The 19,908-nt window shown below is 43.7% G+C and overlaps 1 protein-coding gene across 12 annotated transcripts in view; it reads right to left on the bottom strand.

Moving 5' to 3' along the window:
• LOC112237419 (type II inositol 3,4-bisphosphate 4-phosphatase) overlaps window positions 1-19,908 on the bottom strand; it is a 226,279-nt gene that overhangs the window by 22,546 nt on the left and 183,825 nt on the right. For all 12 annotated transcript variants that reach the window (XR_006080748.1, XM_042311806.1, XM_042311796.1 and 9 more), the window contains 2 exons: window positions 6,783-7,136; window positions 4,787-4,934 (listed from right to left, as the gene is read on the bottom strand). Coding sequence is in view for 11 of the 12 variants with exons in the window: in XM_042311806.1 (XP_042167740.1) it covers window positions 4,787-4,934; window positions 6,783-7,136 (502 nt within the window). In the remaining variant the exon portion in view is untranslated. The remainder of the gene's footprint in view (window positions 1-4,786; window positions 4,935-6,782; window positions 7,137-19,908) is intronic.

Raw genomic sequence — 19,908 nt, 5'->3', positions numbered from 1 at the left:
ACTGATATAAACCTCCATAGTGGACTGATATAAACCTCCATAGTGGACTGATATAAACCTCTGTAGTGGACTGATATAGACCTCTGTAGTGGACTGATATAGACCTCTGTAGTGGACTGATATAAACCTCTGTAGTGGACTGATATAAACCTCCATAGTGGACTGATATAAACCTCTGTAGTGGACTGATATAAACCTCCGTAGTGGACTGATATAGACCTCTGTAGTGGACTGATATAAACCTCTGTAGTGGACTGATATAGACCTCTGTAGTGGACTGATATAAACCTCTGTAGTGGACTGATATAGACCTCTGTAGTGGACTGATATAGACCTCTGTAGTGGACTGATATAAACCTCTGTAGTGGACTGATATAAACCTCTGTAGTGGACTGATATAAACCTCTGTAGTGGACTGATATAGACCTCTGTAGTGGACTGATATAAACCTCTGTAGTGGACTGATATAAACCTCTGTAGTGGACTGATATAAACCTCTGTAGTGGACTGATATAAACCTCTGTAGTGGACTGATATAAACATCTGTAGTGGACTGATATAAACATCTGTAGTGGACTGATATAAACCTCTGTAGTGGACTGATATAGACCTCTGTAGTGGACTGATACAAACCTCTGTAGTGGACTGATATAAACCTCTGTAGTGGACTGATATAAACCTCTGTAGTGGACTGATATAAACCTCTGTAGTGGACTGATATAGACCTCTGTAGTGGACTGATATAAACCTCTGTAGTGGACTGATATAGACCTCTGTAGTGGACTGATATAAACCTCTGTAGTGGACTGATATAGACCTCTGTAGTGGACTGATATAGACCTCTGTAGTGGACTGATATAAACCTCCGTAGTGGACTGATATAAACCTCTGTAGTGGACTGATATAAACCTCTGTAGTGGACTGATATAGACCTCTGTAGTGGACTGATATAGACCTCTGTAGTGGACTGATATAAACCTCCGTAGTGGACTGATATAAACCTCTGTAGTGGACTGATATAAACCTCTGTAGTGGACTGATATAGACCTCTGTAGTGGACTGATATAGACCTCTGTAGTGGACTGATATAGACCTCTGTAGTGGACTGATATAGACCTCTGTAGTGGACTGATATAGACCTCTGTAGTGGACTGATATAGACCTCTGTAGTGGACTGATACAAACCTCTGTAGTGGACTGATATAGACCTCTGTAGTGGACTGATATAAACCTCTGTAGTGGACTGATATAGACCTCTGTAGTGGACTGATATAGACCTCTGTAGTGGACTGATATAAACCTCTGTAGTGGACTGATACAAACCTCTGTAGTGGACTGATATAGACCTCTGTAGTGGACTGATATACAGTTGAAGTCGGAAGTTTACATACACTTAGGTAGGAATCATTAAAACTCGTTTTTCAACCACTCCACAAATTTCTTGTTAACAAACTATAGTTTGGCAAGTCGCTTAGGACATATACTTTGTGCATGACAAGTAATTTTCCAACAATTGTTTACAGACTTCACTTATAATTCACTGTTTCACAATTCCAGTGGGTCAGAAGTTTACATACACTAAGTTGACTGTGCCTTTAAACAGCTTGGAAAATTCCAGAAAATTATGTCATGGCTTTAGAAGCTTCTGATAGGCTAACTGACATTATTTGAGTCAATTGGAGGTGTACCTGTGGATGTATTTCAAGGCCTACCTTCAAATTAACATGGAATAACAATCAATTTTTGTGCAGTACTAATTTACCATCCTTACAAACCACTTAATGTAAATGTACATTACTGTATTGTACATAGGCTGGTCATCTAGATCAGTTGGTAGAGCATGGTGCTTGCAATTCCAGGGTTGTGGGTTTGAATCCCACGGGGGACCAGTACAAAAAAGTATGAAAATGGATGCTCTCACTACTGTAAGTTGTTCTGGATAAAATGTCTATTAAAATGGAAAAGGAATGAAGACCATTTCAGTTTTTACATAGAAATAAGTTGCATTTGCAAAGTATTTCAAGATAATGTTGCAAAGTAAGAATGCTTTCAAAAATAGACATGTTAATAGATTATATTTATCAATGAACTAAATGCAAAGTGAGTGAACAGAAGAAAAATCTAAATGAAATCAATATTTGGTGTGACCACCCTTTGCCTTCATAACAGCATCAATTCTTCTAGGTACACCTGCACAAGGTCAGGGACTTTGTAGGCATATAGTCAGGTGTATGATTAAACAATTATACCAAACAGGTGCTAATGATCATCAATGCAATACGTAGATTGAAACACAATCACTAACTGAAACAGAAACAGCTGTGTAGGAGGAATACAACTGGGTGAGGAACAGCCAAACTCTGCTAACAAGGTGAGGTTGCTGAAGACAGTTTACTGTCAAAAGTCAAGACTGAGCACAGCAACAAGACACAAGGTAGTGATACTGCATCAGCAATGTCTCCCAGGCAGACAGGGGTTTCCAGATGTCCAAGCTCTTTGGAAGAAGCACAAAGAAACGGACAACGTTGAGGACCGTAAACACAGTGGTCGGCCAAGGGAACTTACTGCAGCAGATGAGACACATCATGCTTACTTCCCTTCGCAATCAGAAGATGTCCAGCAGTGCTTTCAGCTCAGAATTGGCAGAAAACAGTGGGACCCTGGTACACCCATCTACTGTCTTGAGAAGTCTGGTCAAAAGTGGCCTTCATGGAAGACTAGCGGCCAAAAAGCCATACCTCCGACGTGGTAACAAGGCCAAGCGACTCAACTATGCACAAAAACACAGGAACTGGGGTGCAGAAAAATGTCAGCAGGTGCTCTTGACTGAGGAGTCAAATATTTGGCTGTAGCAGAAGGCAGTTTGTTCGCCGAAGGACTGAAGAGCGGTACACGAATGAGGGTCTGCAGGCAACAATGAAGCATGGTGGAGGTTCCTTGCAAGTTTGGGGCTGCATTTCTGCAAATGGAGTTGGGGATTTGGTCATAATTATTGGTCTCCTCAATGCTGAGAAGTACAGGCAGATACTTATCCATCATGCAATTCCATCAGGGAGGCATCTGATTGGCCCCAAAATTATTCTGCAGCATGACAACAAACCGAAACATACAGCGAAAGTCATTAAGAACTATCTTCAGCGTAAAGAAGAACAAGGAGTCCTGGAAGTGATGGTATGGCCCCCACAGAGCCCTGATCAACACCATCAAGTCTGTCTGGGATTACATGAAGAGAGAGAAGCACCTGAGGCTGCCTAAATCCACAGAAGAACTGTAGTTAGTTCTCCAAGATGTTTGGGCCAACCTACCTGCCGAGTTGCATCGAACTGTGTGCAAGTGTACCTAGAAGAATTGATGGTGTTTTCAAGGCAAAGAGTGGTCACACCAAATATTGATTTGATGTAGATTTTTCTTCTGTTCACTCACTTTGCATTTTGTTAATTGATAAATATAATCTATTAACATGTCTATTTTCGAAAGCATTCTTACTTTACAGCATTTTCCACACCTGCTTAAAACTTCTGCACAGTACTGTATATCAAGCAAGTATTTTTATATTTCACAGGTATTATCCGATTAACTGTTTACAAATGCTGGTAAATACTCATACATTTAGCTTTCTTTATCACAAAAGTAGTGTAGTGAGCCTTTACCAGTCCTGTGTTAGTGGACCGACGATATAGAGGTCTTCAGCGCACCCACCCCCAAACTACTTCCCGTGGCTATGCCAGGAGGCCACCGCAGTGTTGTCCATGGATTCATTTCATTTTCTTTTAAAGGAACTCAAATATTCTCTACCTTAATAAAATGCTGCAGGTCCTGTTTACTTGCTGTGGTCTGTTCTCTACCTTAATAAAATGCAGCGGGTCCTGCTTACCTCTGAGTGTTTGGAAAAAGACGTGTCACTATGCTCATACACACTAATGATTCACCAACATGCACACTATCCTGATACGGGAGCCAGCACCTTCGCCCGGTCAGACTTAAGCCTGCACCAATCTGCCAACCGCTTGGCAGTAGTAGGGACACGACCTCATCTTTTTTATTTTACCTTTATTTAACTAGGCAAGTCAGTTAAGAACAAATTCTTATTTTCAACGATGGCCTAGGAACAGCGGGTTAACTGCCTGTTCAGGGGCAGAACGACAGATTTGTACCTTGTCAGCTCGGGGGTTTGAACTTGAAACCTTCCGGTTACTAGTCCAACGCTCTAACCACTAGAGCGTGAATAACAAGAAGTCCTTGCTCCACTTCTCTGTGGTCAATGTGTTATTTATGCACTCTCTCCTTCTTACCTTAATTCCAGAGGAGGCTGCTGAGGGGAGGGGGGCTCATAATAATAACGGCTGGAACGGAGCGAATAGAATGGCATCACATTTAGCTGTATGCTCCGGTCATTACCACGAGCCCGTCCTCCCCGACTAAGGTGCCACCAACCTCCTGTGCTTCATTCTGTCATTTCTGAGAGTGTGTGTGCAGATTTTTGTGCAGACCAAATACTGCAACTGGCTGTCGTGGGACGTGACTGCCACCCTATGGTGAGAAGGAGTTAAGACCGAGGACGAGAGCTTGTGCCTTCTAGATACATCCAGGACTCTATGGAAGTCTTTCTGGTTGGTATTGCAGGACTATATAACTGTATGTAGGCGATCTCAACATGGCAAGACAACACCAATAGATCTGGGACTAGGCTATAGGACATTGTTACGGGTGTAGAGCCGTGTTTCTCTGTTAACTCTTACTTGAGTCACTCTTTGATACACGACACATTCAGCGGTGAAACTCTTACCGGGGTTGTGGGAGGTGATGACGTCAGCCAGGACCTGCTTAGGGATTGGTTGTTCCTGATTGTTGTTGATTGGTTCCTGCTCCTGGAGCTTGTCCACCATGGCGATGACACAGTTGAGGCTCTTCGCCACGTCGGCCCACACCCTGTCCTAGAGGAGACAAACACAACATCAGCACCTGGCCTCTGTGTGTGTGTGTGTGTGTGTGTGTGTGTGTGTGTGTGTTTGTGTGTGTGAGAGAGAGGGAAAGAGGTCGATCTTGCAACCTTTTGTTTACTAGTCCAACGCTCTAACCACTAGTCTACCCTGCCGCCCCATGTGATCTGTCTGGAAGATGAATCCATGAATCCATGTTCCACACCTGTCTGTTAGTGAACCACAATGTTCAAGGTACTATTTGATCCCAAAACATAGAATGTAGTATATAATATCAACCATGTTAAATATGGATGTATATCTCTGCCTTGGGCCACTACAGTGGGTTTGAGTATGATTAGACGTTGGCTGTCCAAAGCCCTTATCACCAGAGTTCTACTAGCCTTTAACTTTCATTGTCTCAAAATCAAATCGGTCACAGAAGCACTATGAAGAGTTTCTGTACTCTCAGTAGATGGCAATTGCAGCCTGCATGAAGAAATAACTCTCAAAGTGCTTTTCTACTTTGGAGTGGAAAGCCTCCAAACTCCTCTGTTTCGTATTGTCCTCATAATACCCAGCTTTTTTCATTGATTTATTCACTTTCTGCCTGTTGGGGAAAGTAATTAGGCTTGCCAAGCATGGCTTAGTGTGTGTGTGTTGGAGTGCAGTTTGGATGTCCTTTGTCTCAGAGGTGAGTGTTTTTAAACTCTTCTCAAAGGCAGACAGTTGTTTGATGGCTGATTAGGAATTGTAGTGTGTGACTCCGGCTAAGTCCCTGCTGTTAGCTCTGGCTTCATTCCCCATCATTTCTATTAGCACACACGGCACGCGCACACACACACGGTTTCTTAAGACTTCTGTAACTGATATTAACTATTGTTTATCATCAGATACAGCAACTTTTAGACTTGCACTGGCAGAGGGAGAGAGAGACTGACATAGACAGAGAGAGTGACAGAGACAGAGAGACAGACAGAGAGGGTGACAGAGACAGAGACAGACAGACAGAGTGACAGAAAGAGAGACAGAGACAGAACGACAGAGAGAGAGTGACAGAGAGAGAGACAGAGAGACAGAGAGAGAGAGAGACAGAGAGAGACAGAGACAGAGAGAGAGAGAGAGAGAGAGAGAGAGAGAAAGAGACAGAGAGAGAGAGAAAGAGAGAGAGAGAGACAGAGAGAGAGAGAAAGAAAGAGAGACAGAGAGAGTGAGTGAGCTTGGCTATGTACAGACTCAGTGAGCATAGCCTTGCTATTGAGAAAGGCTGCCGTAGGCAGACCTGGCACTCAAGAGAAGACAGGCTATGTGCTCACTGCCCACAAAATGATGTGGAAACTGAGCTGCACTTCCTAACCTCCTGCCAAATGTATGACCATATTAGAGACACATATTTCCCTCAGATTAAACAGACCCACAAAGAATTCAAAAACAAATCCAATTTTGATAAACTTCCATATCTATTGGGTAAAATACCAGTGTACCATGACAGCAGCAAGATGTGTGACCTGTTGCCACAAGAAAAGGGCACCCGGTGAAGAACAAACACCATTGTAAATACAACCCATATTTATGCTTGATTATTTTCCTTTTTGTACTTTAACTATTTGCACATTGTTACAACACTGTATATATATATAATATGACATGTGTAATGTCTTTATTCTTCTGTAATGTTTACTGTTATTTTTTAAATAGTTTATTTCAATTGTTTTGCCAATGTTAACATACTTTTCCCATGCCAATAAATCCCTTGAATTGAATTGAGAGAGAGGAAGAAGGGGGACAGAGATTGAGACCCACAGACAGACAGAGCAGAGCAGACACAGAGTGAGAGGATGGCATAGAAACAGCAGGACTTGCCCATTCCTCCTCGTCGTACTCCTTATGACACGGTATGGAGTCCTGGCGCTTCAGAGGAGCCTGCCCGTCTTCTCTGATGGGAGCCGTCTGGAAGCCACCATCCACATTATTACACACCACCACAGGGCTGTCTGTAGCCAATGGCTGCCCAGGACTGTGGCCTGGGTTCTGGGGTGGACTCTGGCCTTGTTGACCCCTCTGGCTGGGACTAGGGTGGTCCTGGTGGCTGTGACCCTGGTGGCCGGGCAGGGTCTGGTTCTGGTTCTTTGTAACATAGCCGGGCTGTGCAGCGTGGAGGGCCAGCAAGGCGCTCTTCACCAGCTCGTCTTTGAGCGCGTGCACAAACTGCTCCGTCTGCAAGAAATCAGAGGGAAGGGGGAGAGATTGTATGAGGGGGATGGGAGGGTGGTGAGGTAGGGAGAAATACAGACAGAGACAGAGTGAATGAGAGAGACGAAGGGAGGCAAAAGGAAAAAGAGATAGAGGGTGAATGAGAGTGCCAGAGAACAGGGGAGAGGGATATCACTGAGGAGTTCATCAAAAACTGAGTGTGTGTGTGTGTGTGTGTGTGTGTGTGTGTGTGTGTGTGTGTGTGTGTGTGTGTGTGTGTGTGTTCAGCGGGCTAGTAAAATGAAGGAGTGATGGAAGATTAGCTTTCCTCCTCGCTAGCCTTCCCCTCCGTGTTTGCCAGCGCCGGCGCCAGGCACCGGCAACAACATCAACAACAAGAAACAATTCAATTACTCCTCGGTGAGCCCTCTCGCCTCCGAGGGGTAGCTACCTCCTTTGTTCTCAAATTCACAAGCTGCTGAATGCTGATGATCATCCAGAGCCAAGACGGCTCGTACCCCGGCACCACAGATAGGGGCTCTCAGGAATAATTGAGTTAGCGTCGCAATAAGCAATTCTATTACCACAGCAAACCACATGCAGTCTAATATGACACATGAGCAGAGATCCTTTGAACAGGCGAACAAGAGAACCAATGAGAGATTGAACAAATGAATGCGGCATACGTTAGTAAACGAAACCCACCTGGAGCATCTCTCCCCGTGCTGCCACTAACCCCCTGAAACATGACCCAGAGGGTAGGAGAGGAATCTGTGCACCTCTCTGAGGTGAGAGAGGGTAGAGAGGAATCTGTGCACCTCTCTGGGGTGAGAGAGGGTAGGAGAGGAATCTGTGTACCTCTCTGAGGTGAGAGAGGGTAGAGAGGAATCTGTTTACCTCTCTGAGGTGAGAGAGGGTAGAGAGGAATCTGTGTACCTCTCTGGGTGAGAGAGGGTAGAGAGGAATCTGTGCACCTCTCTGAGGTGAGAGAGGGTAGAGAGGAATCTGTGCACCTCTCTGAGGTGAGAGAGGGTAGAGAGGAATCTGTGCACCTCTCTGAGGTGAGAGAGGGTAGAGAGGAATCTGTGTACCTCTCTGAGGTGAGAGAGGGTAGAGGAATCTGTGCACCTCTCTGAGGTGAGAGGGTAGAGGAATCTGTGCACCTCTCTGAGGTGAGAGAGGTTAGAGAGGAATCTGTGTACCTCTCTGAGGTGAGAGAGTAGAGAGGAATCTGTGTACCTCTCTGAGGTGAGAGAGGGTAGAGAGGAATCTGTGCACCTCTCTGAGGTGAGAGAGGGTAGAGAGGAATCTGTGTACCTCTCTGAGACCTCTGTGTTTTCAGGGATCTGTTTCAGCTTTATATCTGGCAAAGTGATCTGATAAGGAACAATCTGTATGTCTGTATATTTACTGAACAGAACAAAAACCCCTGCTAGCGCTGGGAGTCATAGAGGCCTGGTTTTGGCAGACAGCCTTCTTGTAGGGCCTTGTCATACAGGGTTACGGTGGTGGTTGAATAGTACATGTGTGAACAAACAGTAACAGAGTGGGATTCCATTCCATTCAATAACTGCCTATCATGTACAGTATATAGATTACATTATAACGGTCAATGAATCATTTTAGAGCGGTATAACTCTGGATTGAAATACATAACTTGATTAACATTTGGTGCAAGTTCACATTTACTTCAATTAGGAGAAAACTTTATCAACACGGATACTCTGCATGCACAAAAAGGCACGCATGCACACTTCCCCACAACCCAACCCCACACACTTCTCCACAACCCAACCCCACACACTTCCCCACAACCCAACCCCACACACTTCCCCACAACCCCACCTAGACACTTCCCCACAACCCCACCCCTGTGTTTTCACAACCCCACCCCACACATTCCCCAAACCCAACCCCACAACCCAACCCCACACACTTCCCCACAACCCAACCCCACACACTTCCCAACAACCCAACCCCACCCCACAACCCAACCCACACACCTTCCCTACAACCCCACCCCAGCACTTCCCCACAACCCCACCCCACACACTTCCCCACAACCCCACCCCACACACAGAGTTCCCACAACCCCACCCCACACACTTCCATACACACTTCCCCACAATCCAACCCCACAACCCAGCCCCACAACCCAACCCCACACACTTCCCCACAACCCAACCCCACACACTTCCCCACCCCACACACTTCCCCACACACTTCCACACACACTTCCCCACCCCCACACACTTCCCCACAACCCACCCCACACACTTCCCCACAACCCCACCCCACACACTTCCCCACAACCCCACCCCACACACTTCCCCACAACCCCACCCCACAACCCCACCCCACACACTTCCCCACAACCCCACCCCACACACTTCCCCACAACCCCACCCCACACACTTCCCCACAACCCCACCCCACACACTTCCCCACAACCCCACACACTTCCCCACAACCCCACACACTTCCCCACAACCCCACCCCACACACTTCCCCACAACCCCACCCCACACACTTCCCCACAACCCCACCCCACACACTTCCCCACACACTTCCCCACAACCCAACCCCACACACACTTCCCCACAATCCAACCCCACAACCCAGCCCCACAACCCAACCCGACACACTTCCCCACAACCCAACCCCACACACTTCCCCACAACCCAACCCCACACACTTCCCCACAATCCAACCCCAAACCCAACCCCACACACTTCCCCACAATCCAACCCCACAACCCAACCCCACACACTTCCCCACAATCCAACCCCACAACCCAGCTCCACACAATTCCCAACCCAACACACTTCCCCACAACCCAACCCCACACACTTCCCCACAATCCAACCCCACAACCCAACCCCACACACTTCCCCACAACTCAACCCCACACACTTCCCCACAACCCAACACACTTCCCCACAACCCAACCCCACACACTTCCCCACAATCCAACCCCACAACCCAACCCCACACACTTCCCCACAACCCCACACACTTCCCCACAACCCAACCCCACACACTTCCCCACAACCCAACACACTTCCCCACAATCCAACCCCACAACCCAACCCCACACACTTCCCCACAACCCAACACACTTCCCCACAACCCAACCCCACACACTTCCCCACAATCCAACCCCACAACCCAACCCCACACACTTCCCCACAACCAACCCACAACCCAACCCCACAACTTCCCCACAACCCACACACTTCCCCACAACCCAACCCCACACACTTCCCCACAATCCAACCCCACAACCCAACCCCACACACTTCCCCACAACCCGACACACTTCCCCACAACCCAACCCCACACACTTCCCCACAACCCAACACACTTCCCCACAACCCAACACAACCCCACAACCCAACCCCACACACTTCCCCACAACCCAACCCAACAACCCAACCCCACATACTTCCCCATAACCCCACACACAAATTAGTGAAGCAAAAAACCTCAATAGGATCAAACCTCCCACAAAAACCCAAAAGGAACTTAAAATGCCAAAATCCATATTCAAATAGAAATGTGCTTATCTTCCACGACGTTCATTTGCAATCGATGGAAGACATTTGGTTTTCATTGTCTTTTCTGGGCTGACTGAACAATGCATGGTGAGAGACATGGTATTTCACACTCTGGTCATATTTGCTCTTGTTAATTGCGGGGTCAAGGGACCAAGCTATTTGACTGCGACAAAGCCCATCCAGAGCCATTGTTATTATATTAGGATTAGACTCACAATGACTCAGACAGTTGATATTCTAATAGACTAACTCACAATATAACTCAGAAAGTTGATATTCTATTAGACTAACTCACAATGACTCAGATAGTTGATATTCTATTAGACTAACTCACAATATAACTCAGATAGTTGATATTCTATTAGACTAACTCACAATATAACTCAGATAGTTGATATTCTATTAGACTAACTCACAATGACTCAGATAGTTGATATTCTAATAGACTAACTCACAATGACTCAGATAGTTGATAGTCTCCGGGTTTATTCTCTCTCTCTCAGTTGTTTGCATTTCGGGTAGATTTGAAAGTAGTGAACCATTCTTAGGGGAAGATTGTCTATACTGTGCTGTGTGATGCATTTGAAGGTGTTGCGTCTGACAGAGAAACTCCGGGTCGGTTTCTCAGACAGGGGGTCCACTAAACACATGGTACAATATCAGATGAATGTGTGTTCTAATCTAGGACTTGGTTTAAACTGTCTCTGGTGAAAGAAAAACACATTTCAAATCGCTCGCTTTGTCATCTTATTCTACCTTTGCTCACCTCTCAATCTCAGGTGAGAACTTCACTTCACTCTGGTTCTCACCCTCACCTACTGTGGAGAACTAAGGACCGGAAATCCCCTGAGAGAAAGAAACATCTGGTTCTCACCCTCGCCTACTGTGGAGAACTAAGGACCGGAAATCCCCTGAGAGAAAGAAACATCTGGTTCTCACCCTCACCTACTGTGGAGAACTAAGGACCGGAAATCCCCTGAGAGAAAGAAACATCTGGTTCTCACCCTCACCTACTGTGGAGAACTAAGGACCGGAAATCCCCTGAGAGAAAGAAACATCTGGTTCTCACCCTCACCTACTGTGGAGAACTAAGGACCGGAAATCCCCTGAGAGAAAGAAACATCTGGTTCTCACCCTCACCTACTGTGGAGAACTAAGGACCGGAAATCCCCTGAGAGAAAGAAACATCTGGTTCTCACCCTCACCTACTGTGGAGAACTAAGGACCGGAAATCCCCTGAGAGAAAGAAACATCTGGTTCTCACCTTCACCTACTGTGGAGAACTAAGGACCGGAAATCCCCTGAAAGAAAGAAACATCTGGTTCTCACCCTCACCTACTGTGGAGAACTAAGGACCGGAAATCCCCTGAGAGAAAGAAACATTGCGTTCAATACATCTGTGAAGTCAGAGGTGAAATGCTTACGGTTGGAGGAGTGGTTTTTATGTGTGATACTGAATCTTTGATCTAAAGTAGATGAAAAAACTGCAAGGCTATACGCTCACTGCTTATTTGAAGAGGATGGTAACGCTGGTAATTAACAGGTCGTCTACGGTAACGCTGGTAATTAACAGGTCGTCACGGGAACGCTGGTAATTAACAGGTCGTCTACGGGAACGCTGGTAATTAACAGGTCGTCTTGGTAATTAACAGGTCGTCTACGGGAACGCTGGTAATTAACAGGTCGCTCTGGGAACGCTGGTAATTAACAGGTCGTCTACGGGAACGCTGGTAATTAACAGGTCGTCTGGGAACGCTGGTAATTAACAGGTAATCTACAGTAACGCTGGTAATTAACAGGTCGTCTCGGTAACACTGGTAATTAAAAGATAATCTACGGTAATGCTGGTAATTAACAGGTAATCTACGGTAACACTGGTAATTAACAGGTAACTCTGGTAATTAACAGGTAACTCTGGTAATTAACAGGTAACTCTGGTAATTAACAGGTAACTCTGGTAATTAACAGGTAACTCTGGTAATTAACAGGTAACTCTGGTAATTAACAGGTAATCTACGGTAACACTGGTAATTAACAGGTCGTCTACGGTAACGCTGGTAATTAACAGGTAATCTACGGTAACTCTGGTAATTAACAGGTCGTCTACGGTAACGCTGGTAATTAACAGGTCTAAACGCTGGTAATTAACAGGTCGTCTACGGGAACGCTGGTAATTAACAGGTCGTCTACGGGAACGCTGGTAATTAACAGGTCGTCTGGGGAACGCTGGTAATTAACAGGTCGTCTACGGGAACGCTGGTAATTAACAGGTAATCTACGGTAATGCTGTTAATTAACATGTCTACGGTAACACTGGTAATTAACAGGTAATCTACGGTAATGCTGGTAATTAACAGGTAATCTACGGTAACACTGGTAATTAACAGGTAATCTACGGTAACACTGGTAATTAACAGGTAACTCTGGTAATTAACAGGTAACTCTGGTAATTAACAGGTCATCTACGGTAACTCTGGTAATTAACAGGTCGTCTACGGTAACTCTGGTAATTAACAGGTCATCTACGGTAACTCTGGTAATTAACAGGTCGTCTACGGTAACGCTGGTAATTAACAGGTCGTCTACGGTAATGCTGGTAATTAACATGCTGTCTACGGTAACACTGGTAATTAACAGGTAATCTACGGTAATGCTGTTAATTAACATGCTGTCTACGGTAACACTGGTAATTAACAGGTAATCTACGGTAACACTGGTAATTAACAGGTAATCTACGAACACTGGTAATTAACAGGTAACTCTGGTAATTAACAGGTCCTACCTGGTAATTAACAGGTAACTCTGGTAATTAACAGGTAACTCTGGTAATTAACAGGTAACTCTGGTAATTAACAGGTCGTCTCGGTAACTCTGGTAATTAACAGGTCGTCTACGGTAACGCTGGTAATTAACAGGTCGTCTACGGTAACGCTGGTAATTAACAGGTAATCTACGGTAATGCTGGTAATTAACATGCTGTCTACGGTAACACTGGTAATTAACAGGTAATCTACGGTAATGCTGTTAATTAACATGCTGTCTACGGTAACACTGGTAATTAACAGGTAATCTACGGTAATGCTGGTAATTAACAGGTAATCTACGGTAACACTGGTAATTAACAGGTAATCTACGGTAACACTGGTAATTAACAGGTAACTCTGGTAATTAACAGGTAATCTACGGTAACTCTGGTAATTAACAGGTAACTCTGGTAATTAACAGGTAACTCTGGTAATTAACAGGTCACCTACGGTAACTCTGGTAATTAACAGGTCGTCTACGGTAACGCTGGTAATTAACAGGTCGTGGTAACGCTGGTAATTAACAGGTAATCTACGGTAACGCTGGTAATTAACAGGTAATCTACGGTAATGCTGTTAATTAACATGCTGTCTACGGTAACACTGGTAATTAACAGGTAATCTACGGTAACACTGGTAATTAACAGGTAATCTACGGTAACACTGGTAATTAACAGGTAGCTCTGGTAATTAACAGGTAACTCTGGTAATTAACAGGTAACTCTGGTAATTAACAGGTAACTCTGGTAATTAACAGGTAACTCTGGTAATTAACAGGTAACTCTGGTAATTAACAGGTAACTCTGGTAATTAACAGGTCGTCTACGGTAACGCTGGTAATTAACAGGTAATCTACGGTAACACTGGTAATTAACAGGTAACTCTGGTAATTAACAGGTAATCTACGGTAACACTGGTAATTAACAGGTAATCTACGGTAACACTGGTAATTAACAGGTAACTCTGGTAATTAACAGGTAACTCTGGTAATTAACAGGTAACTCTGGTAATTAACAGGTAACTCTGGTAATTAACAGGTAACTCTGGTAATTAACAGGTAACTCTGGTAATTAACAGGTCGTCTACGGTAACGCTGGTAATTAACAGGTAATCTACGGTAACACTGGTAATTAACAGGTAATCTACGGTAATGCTGGTAATTAACATGCTGTCTACGGTAACACTGGTAATTAACAGGTAATCTACGGTAACACTGGTAATTAACAGGTAATCTACGGTAACACTGGTAATTAACAGGTAACTCTGGTAATTAACAGGTCGTCTACGGTAACGCTGGTAATTAACAGGTAACTCTGGTAATTAACAGGTAACACTGGTAATTAACAGGTAACTCTGGTAATTAACAGGTCATCTACGGTAACTCTGGTAATTAACAGGTTGTCTACGGTAACGCTGGTAATTAACAGGTCGTCTACGGTAACGCGGGTAATTAACAGGTAATCTACGGTAATGCTGGTAATTAACATGCTGTCTACGGTAACACTGGTAATTAACAGGTAATCTACGGTAATGCTGTTAATTAACATGCTGTCTACGGTAACACTGGTAATTAACAGGTAATCTACGGTAACACTGGTAATTAACAGGTAATCTACGGTAACACTGGTAATTAACAGGTAGCTCTGGTAATTAACAGGTAACTCTGGTAATTAACAGGTAACTCTGGTAATTAACAGGTAACTCTGGTAATTAACAGGTAACTCTGGTAATTAACAGGTCACCTACGGTAACTCTGGTAATTAACAGGTCGTCTACGGTAACGCTGGTAATTAACAGGTCGTCTGGTAACGCTGGTAATTAACAGGTCATCTACGGTAACGCTGGTAATTAACAGGTAATCTACGGTAACGCTGGTAATTAACAGGTCATCTACGGTAACGCTGGTAATTAACAGGTCATCTACGGTAACGCTGGTAATTAACAGGTCTGGTAATTAACAGGTCGTCTACGGGAACGCTGGTAATTAACAGGTCGTCTACGGGAACGCTGGTAATTAACAGGTCGTCTACGGGAACGCTGGTAATTAACAGGTCGTCTACGGGAACGCTGGTAATTAACAGGTAATCTACGGTAATGCTGTTAATTAACATGCTGTCTACGGTAACACTGGTAATTAACAGGTAATCTACGGTAATGCTGGTAATTAACAGGTAATCTACGGTAACACTGGTAATTAACAGGTAATCTACGGTAACACTGGTAATTAACAGGTAACTCTGGTAATTAACAGGTCATCTACGGTAACTCTGGTAATTAACAGGTTGTCTACGGTAACGCTGGTAATTAACAGGTCGTCTACGGTAACGCGGGTAATTAACAGGTAATCTACGGTAATGCTGGTAATTAACATGCTGTCTACGGTAACACTGGTAATTAACAGGTAATCTACGGTAACACTGGTAATTAACAGGTAATCTACGGTAACACTGGTAATTAACAGGTAACTCTGGTAATTAACAGGTCGTCTACGGTAACGCTGGTAATTAACAGGTAACTCTGGTAATTAACAGGTAACTCTGGTAATTAACAGGTCGTCTACGGTAACTCTGGTAATTAACAGGTCGTCTACGGTAACGCTGGTAATTAACAGGTCGTCTACGGTAACGCAGGTAATTAACAGGTAATCTACGGTAATGCTGGTAATTAACATGCTGTCTACGGTAACACTGGTAATTAACAGGTAATCTACGGTAATGCTGTTAATTAACATGCTGTCTACGGTAACACTGGTAATTAACAGGTAATCTATGGTAACACTGGTAATTAACAGGTAATCTACGGTAACACTGGTAATTAACAGGTAATCTGGTAATTAACAGGTCGTCTACAACGCTGGTAATTAACAGGTAATCTACGGTAACACTGGTAATTAACAGGTAACTCTGGTAATTAACAGGTAACTCTGGTAATTAACAGGTCACCTACGGTAACTCTGGTAATTAACAGGTCGTCTACGGTAACGCTGGTAATTAACAGGTCGTCTACGGTAACGCTGGTAATTAACAGGTAATCTACGGTAACGCTGGTAATTAACAGGTAATCTACGGTAATGCTGTTAATTAACATGCTGTCTACGGTAACACTGGTAATTAACAGGTAATCTACGGTAACACTGGTAATTAACAGGTAATCTGTAACACTGGTAATTAACAGGTAACTCTGGTAATTAACAGGTCGTCTACGGTAACGCTGGTAATTAACAGGTAACTCTGGTAATTAACAGGTAACTCTGGTAATTAACAGGTAACTCTGGTAATTAACAGGTCGTCTAAACTCTGGTAATTAACAGGTCGTCTACGGTAACGCTGGTAATTAACAGGTCGTCTAGCGCGGTAATTAACAGGTAATCTACGGTAATGCTGGTAATTAACATGCTGTCTACGGTAACACTGGTAATTAACAGGTAATCTCGGTAATGCTGTTAATTAACATGCTGTCTACGGTAACACTGGTAATTAACAGGTAATCTACGGTAACACTGGTAATTAACAGGTAATCTACTAACACTGGTAATTAACAGGTAACTCTGGTAATTAACAGGTCGTCTACGGTAACGCTGGTAATTAACAGGTAATCTACGGTAACACTGGTAATTAACAGGTAACTCTGGTAATTAACAGGTAACTCTGGTAATTAACAGGTCACCTACGGTAACTCTGGTAATTAACAGGTCGTCTACGGTAACGCTGGTAATTAACAGGTCGTCTACGGTAACGCTGGTAATTAACAGGTCATCTACGGTAACGCTGGTAATTAACAGGTAATCTACGGTAACGCTGGTAATTAACAGGTCATCTACGGTAACGCTGGTAATTAACAGGTCATCTATGGTAACGCTGGTAATTAACAGGTCTGGGAACGCTGGTAATTAACAGGTCGTCTACGGGAACGCTGGTAATTAACAGGTCGTCTACGGTAACGCTGGTAATTAACAGGTCGTCTACGGTAACGCTGGTAATTAACAGGTTGTCTACGGTAACGCTGGTAATTAACAGGTCGTCTACGGTAACGCTGGTAATTAACAGGTCGTCTACGGTAATGCTGGTAATTAACAGGTCGTCTACGGTAACGCTGGTAATTAACATGTCGTCTACGGTAACACTGGTAATTAACTTCTTATGGCTGGGGGGCAGTATTGAGTAGCTTGGATGAATAAATTGCCCAAAGTAAACGACCTGCTCCTCAGTCTCAGTTGCTAATATATGCATATTATTATTAGTATTGGATAGAAAACACTAACGTTTCTAAAACTGTTTGAATGATGTCTGTGAGTATTACAGAACTCATATGGCAGGCAAAATCCTGAGGAGAAATCAAAGCAGGAAGTGAGAAATCTGAGCTTGGTATGTATTCACCACAGTTCCCATTGAAATCCCCTTGAGATATTAATGATGTTGCACTTCCTAGGGCTTCCACTAGATGTCAACCATCTATAGAAATTTGAATGAGACTTCTACTGTGTTGTGGGACTGAATGAGAGCAGAATGTATCAGGTGACTGGCAGTCAGCCATTTTCTGATCATGCGCATTCCTCATGGTATCCACTTGCGTTCCATTGCTCATCAAGACACAAAGGAATACTCCAGTTGGTACTTTATTGAAGCTATATGTTAAGGAGAGGTATATCTATAATTCCATGTGTATAACTTGTATTATCATCTACATTTATGATGAGTATTTCTGTTGAATGATTTGGCTATGCAAAATCACTGGATGTTTTTGGAACTAGTGAATGTAACGCGCCAATGTAAACTCATATTTTGATAAATATGAACTTTATCAAACAAACCATACATGTATTGTGTAACATGAAGTCCTATGACTGTCATCTGATGATCATCAAAGGTTAGTGATTGATTTAATCTCTATTTGTGCTTTTTGTGACCACTCTCTTTTTCTGGAAAAAATGGCTGTGTTTATTGTCGCTTGGTGGTGACCTAACAATCGTTTGTGGTGCTTTTGCTGTAAAGCATATTTGAAATCGGACACTGTGGTGGGATTAACAACAGGATTACCTTTAAAATGGTATGAGATACATGTATGTTTGAGGAATTTTAATTATAAGATTTTTGATGTTTTGAATTAGGCACCCTGCACTTTCACTAGCTGTCGTAATATTATCCCGTTAAACGGGATGTCAGCCCAAAAACAGGTCGTCTACAGTAACGCTGGTAATTAACAGGTCGTCTACGGTAACGCTGGTAATTAACAGGTCGTCTACGGTAACTCTGGTAATTAACAGGTCGTCTACGGTAACGCTGGTAATTAACAGGTCGTCTACGGTAACACTGGTAATTAACAGGTCGTCTACGGTAACGCTGGTAATTAACAGGTAGTCTACGGTAACGCTGGTAATTAACAGGTAGTCTACGGTAACGCTGGTAATTAACAGGTAGTCTACGGTAACGCTGGTAATTAACAGGTAGACTACGGTAACGCTGGTAATTAACAGGTAGTCTACGGTAACGCCGGTAATTAACAGGTAGTCTACGGTAACGCTGGTAATTAACAGGTAGTCTACGGTAACGCTGGTAATTAACAGGTAGTCTACGGTAACGCTGGTAATTAACAGGTCGTCTACGGTAACGCTGGTAAGTTATACTTGAATAATAAAAAATACTCATATAAAGTATAATTTGTTTATATCTGTGTCCATATTGTCCATGAGTTTCTAGTGGATATGGATCAAGAGAAAATAGTCAAACTAATTTTTTTTAAATGGCATTCATTTTAATTAACTCGGCAACTCTTCCTACTATTGACTTTTTCACAATTGCCACCAGTTTGGCACCGAAACATTTACAACAGAGACATAAAAATAAAAAATATATCAAGAATATTTCATGCTGAAACCCACACCAATTGAATTCACAATAACCCTTACACAGCCTGGAAGTGTGTTGGGTTATTGTCCTGTTGAAAAACAAATGATAGTCCCACTAAACGCAAACCAGATGGGATGGCGTATCGCTGCAGAATGCTGTGGTAGCCATGCTGGTTAAGTGTGCCTTGAATTCTAAATAAATCACAGACAGTGTCACCATCAAAGCACCCCCACACCCCCACACCACCTCCTCCATGTCTTACGGTGGGAAATACACATGCGGAGATCATCTGTTCACCTACTCTGCGTCTCACAAAGACACAGCGGTTGGAACCAAAAATCTCCAATTTGGACTCCAGACCAAACAACAAATTTCCAATGGTCTAATGTCCATTGCTCACGTTTTGTGGCCCAGGCAAGACTCTTCTTCTCATGGTGTCCTTTAGAAGTGGGTTCTATGTAGCAAATCGACGATGAAGGCCTGATTCACACAGTCTCCTCTGAACAGTTGATTTTTAGATGTGTCTGTTACTTGAACTCTGTGAAGCATTTATTTGGGCTGAAATTTCTGAGGCTGGTAACTCTAAATT

Source organism: Oncorhynchus tshawytscha, linkage group LG34, assembly GCF_018296145.1.
Source record: "Oncorhynchus tshawytscha isolate Ot180627B linkage group LG34, Otsh_v2.0, whole genome shotgun sequence".
Classification (NCBI taxonomy): Eukaryota; Metazoa; Chordata; class Actinopteri; order Salmoniformes; family Salmonidae; genus Oncorhynchus; species Oncorhynchus tshawytscha.
Note: the sequence above shows the minus strand (reverse complement) of the source record. Positions and strands in the feature narration are given on the sequence as shown.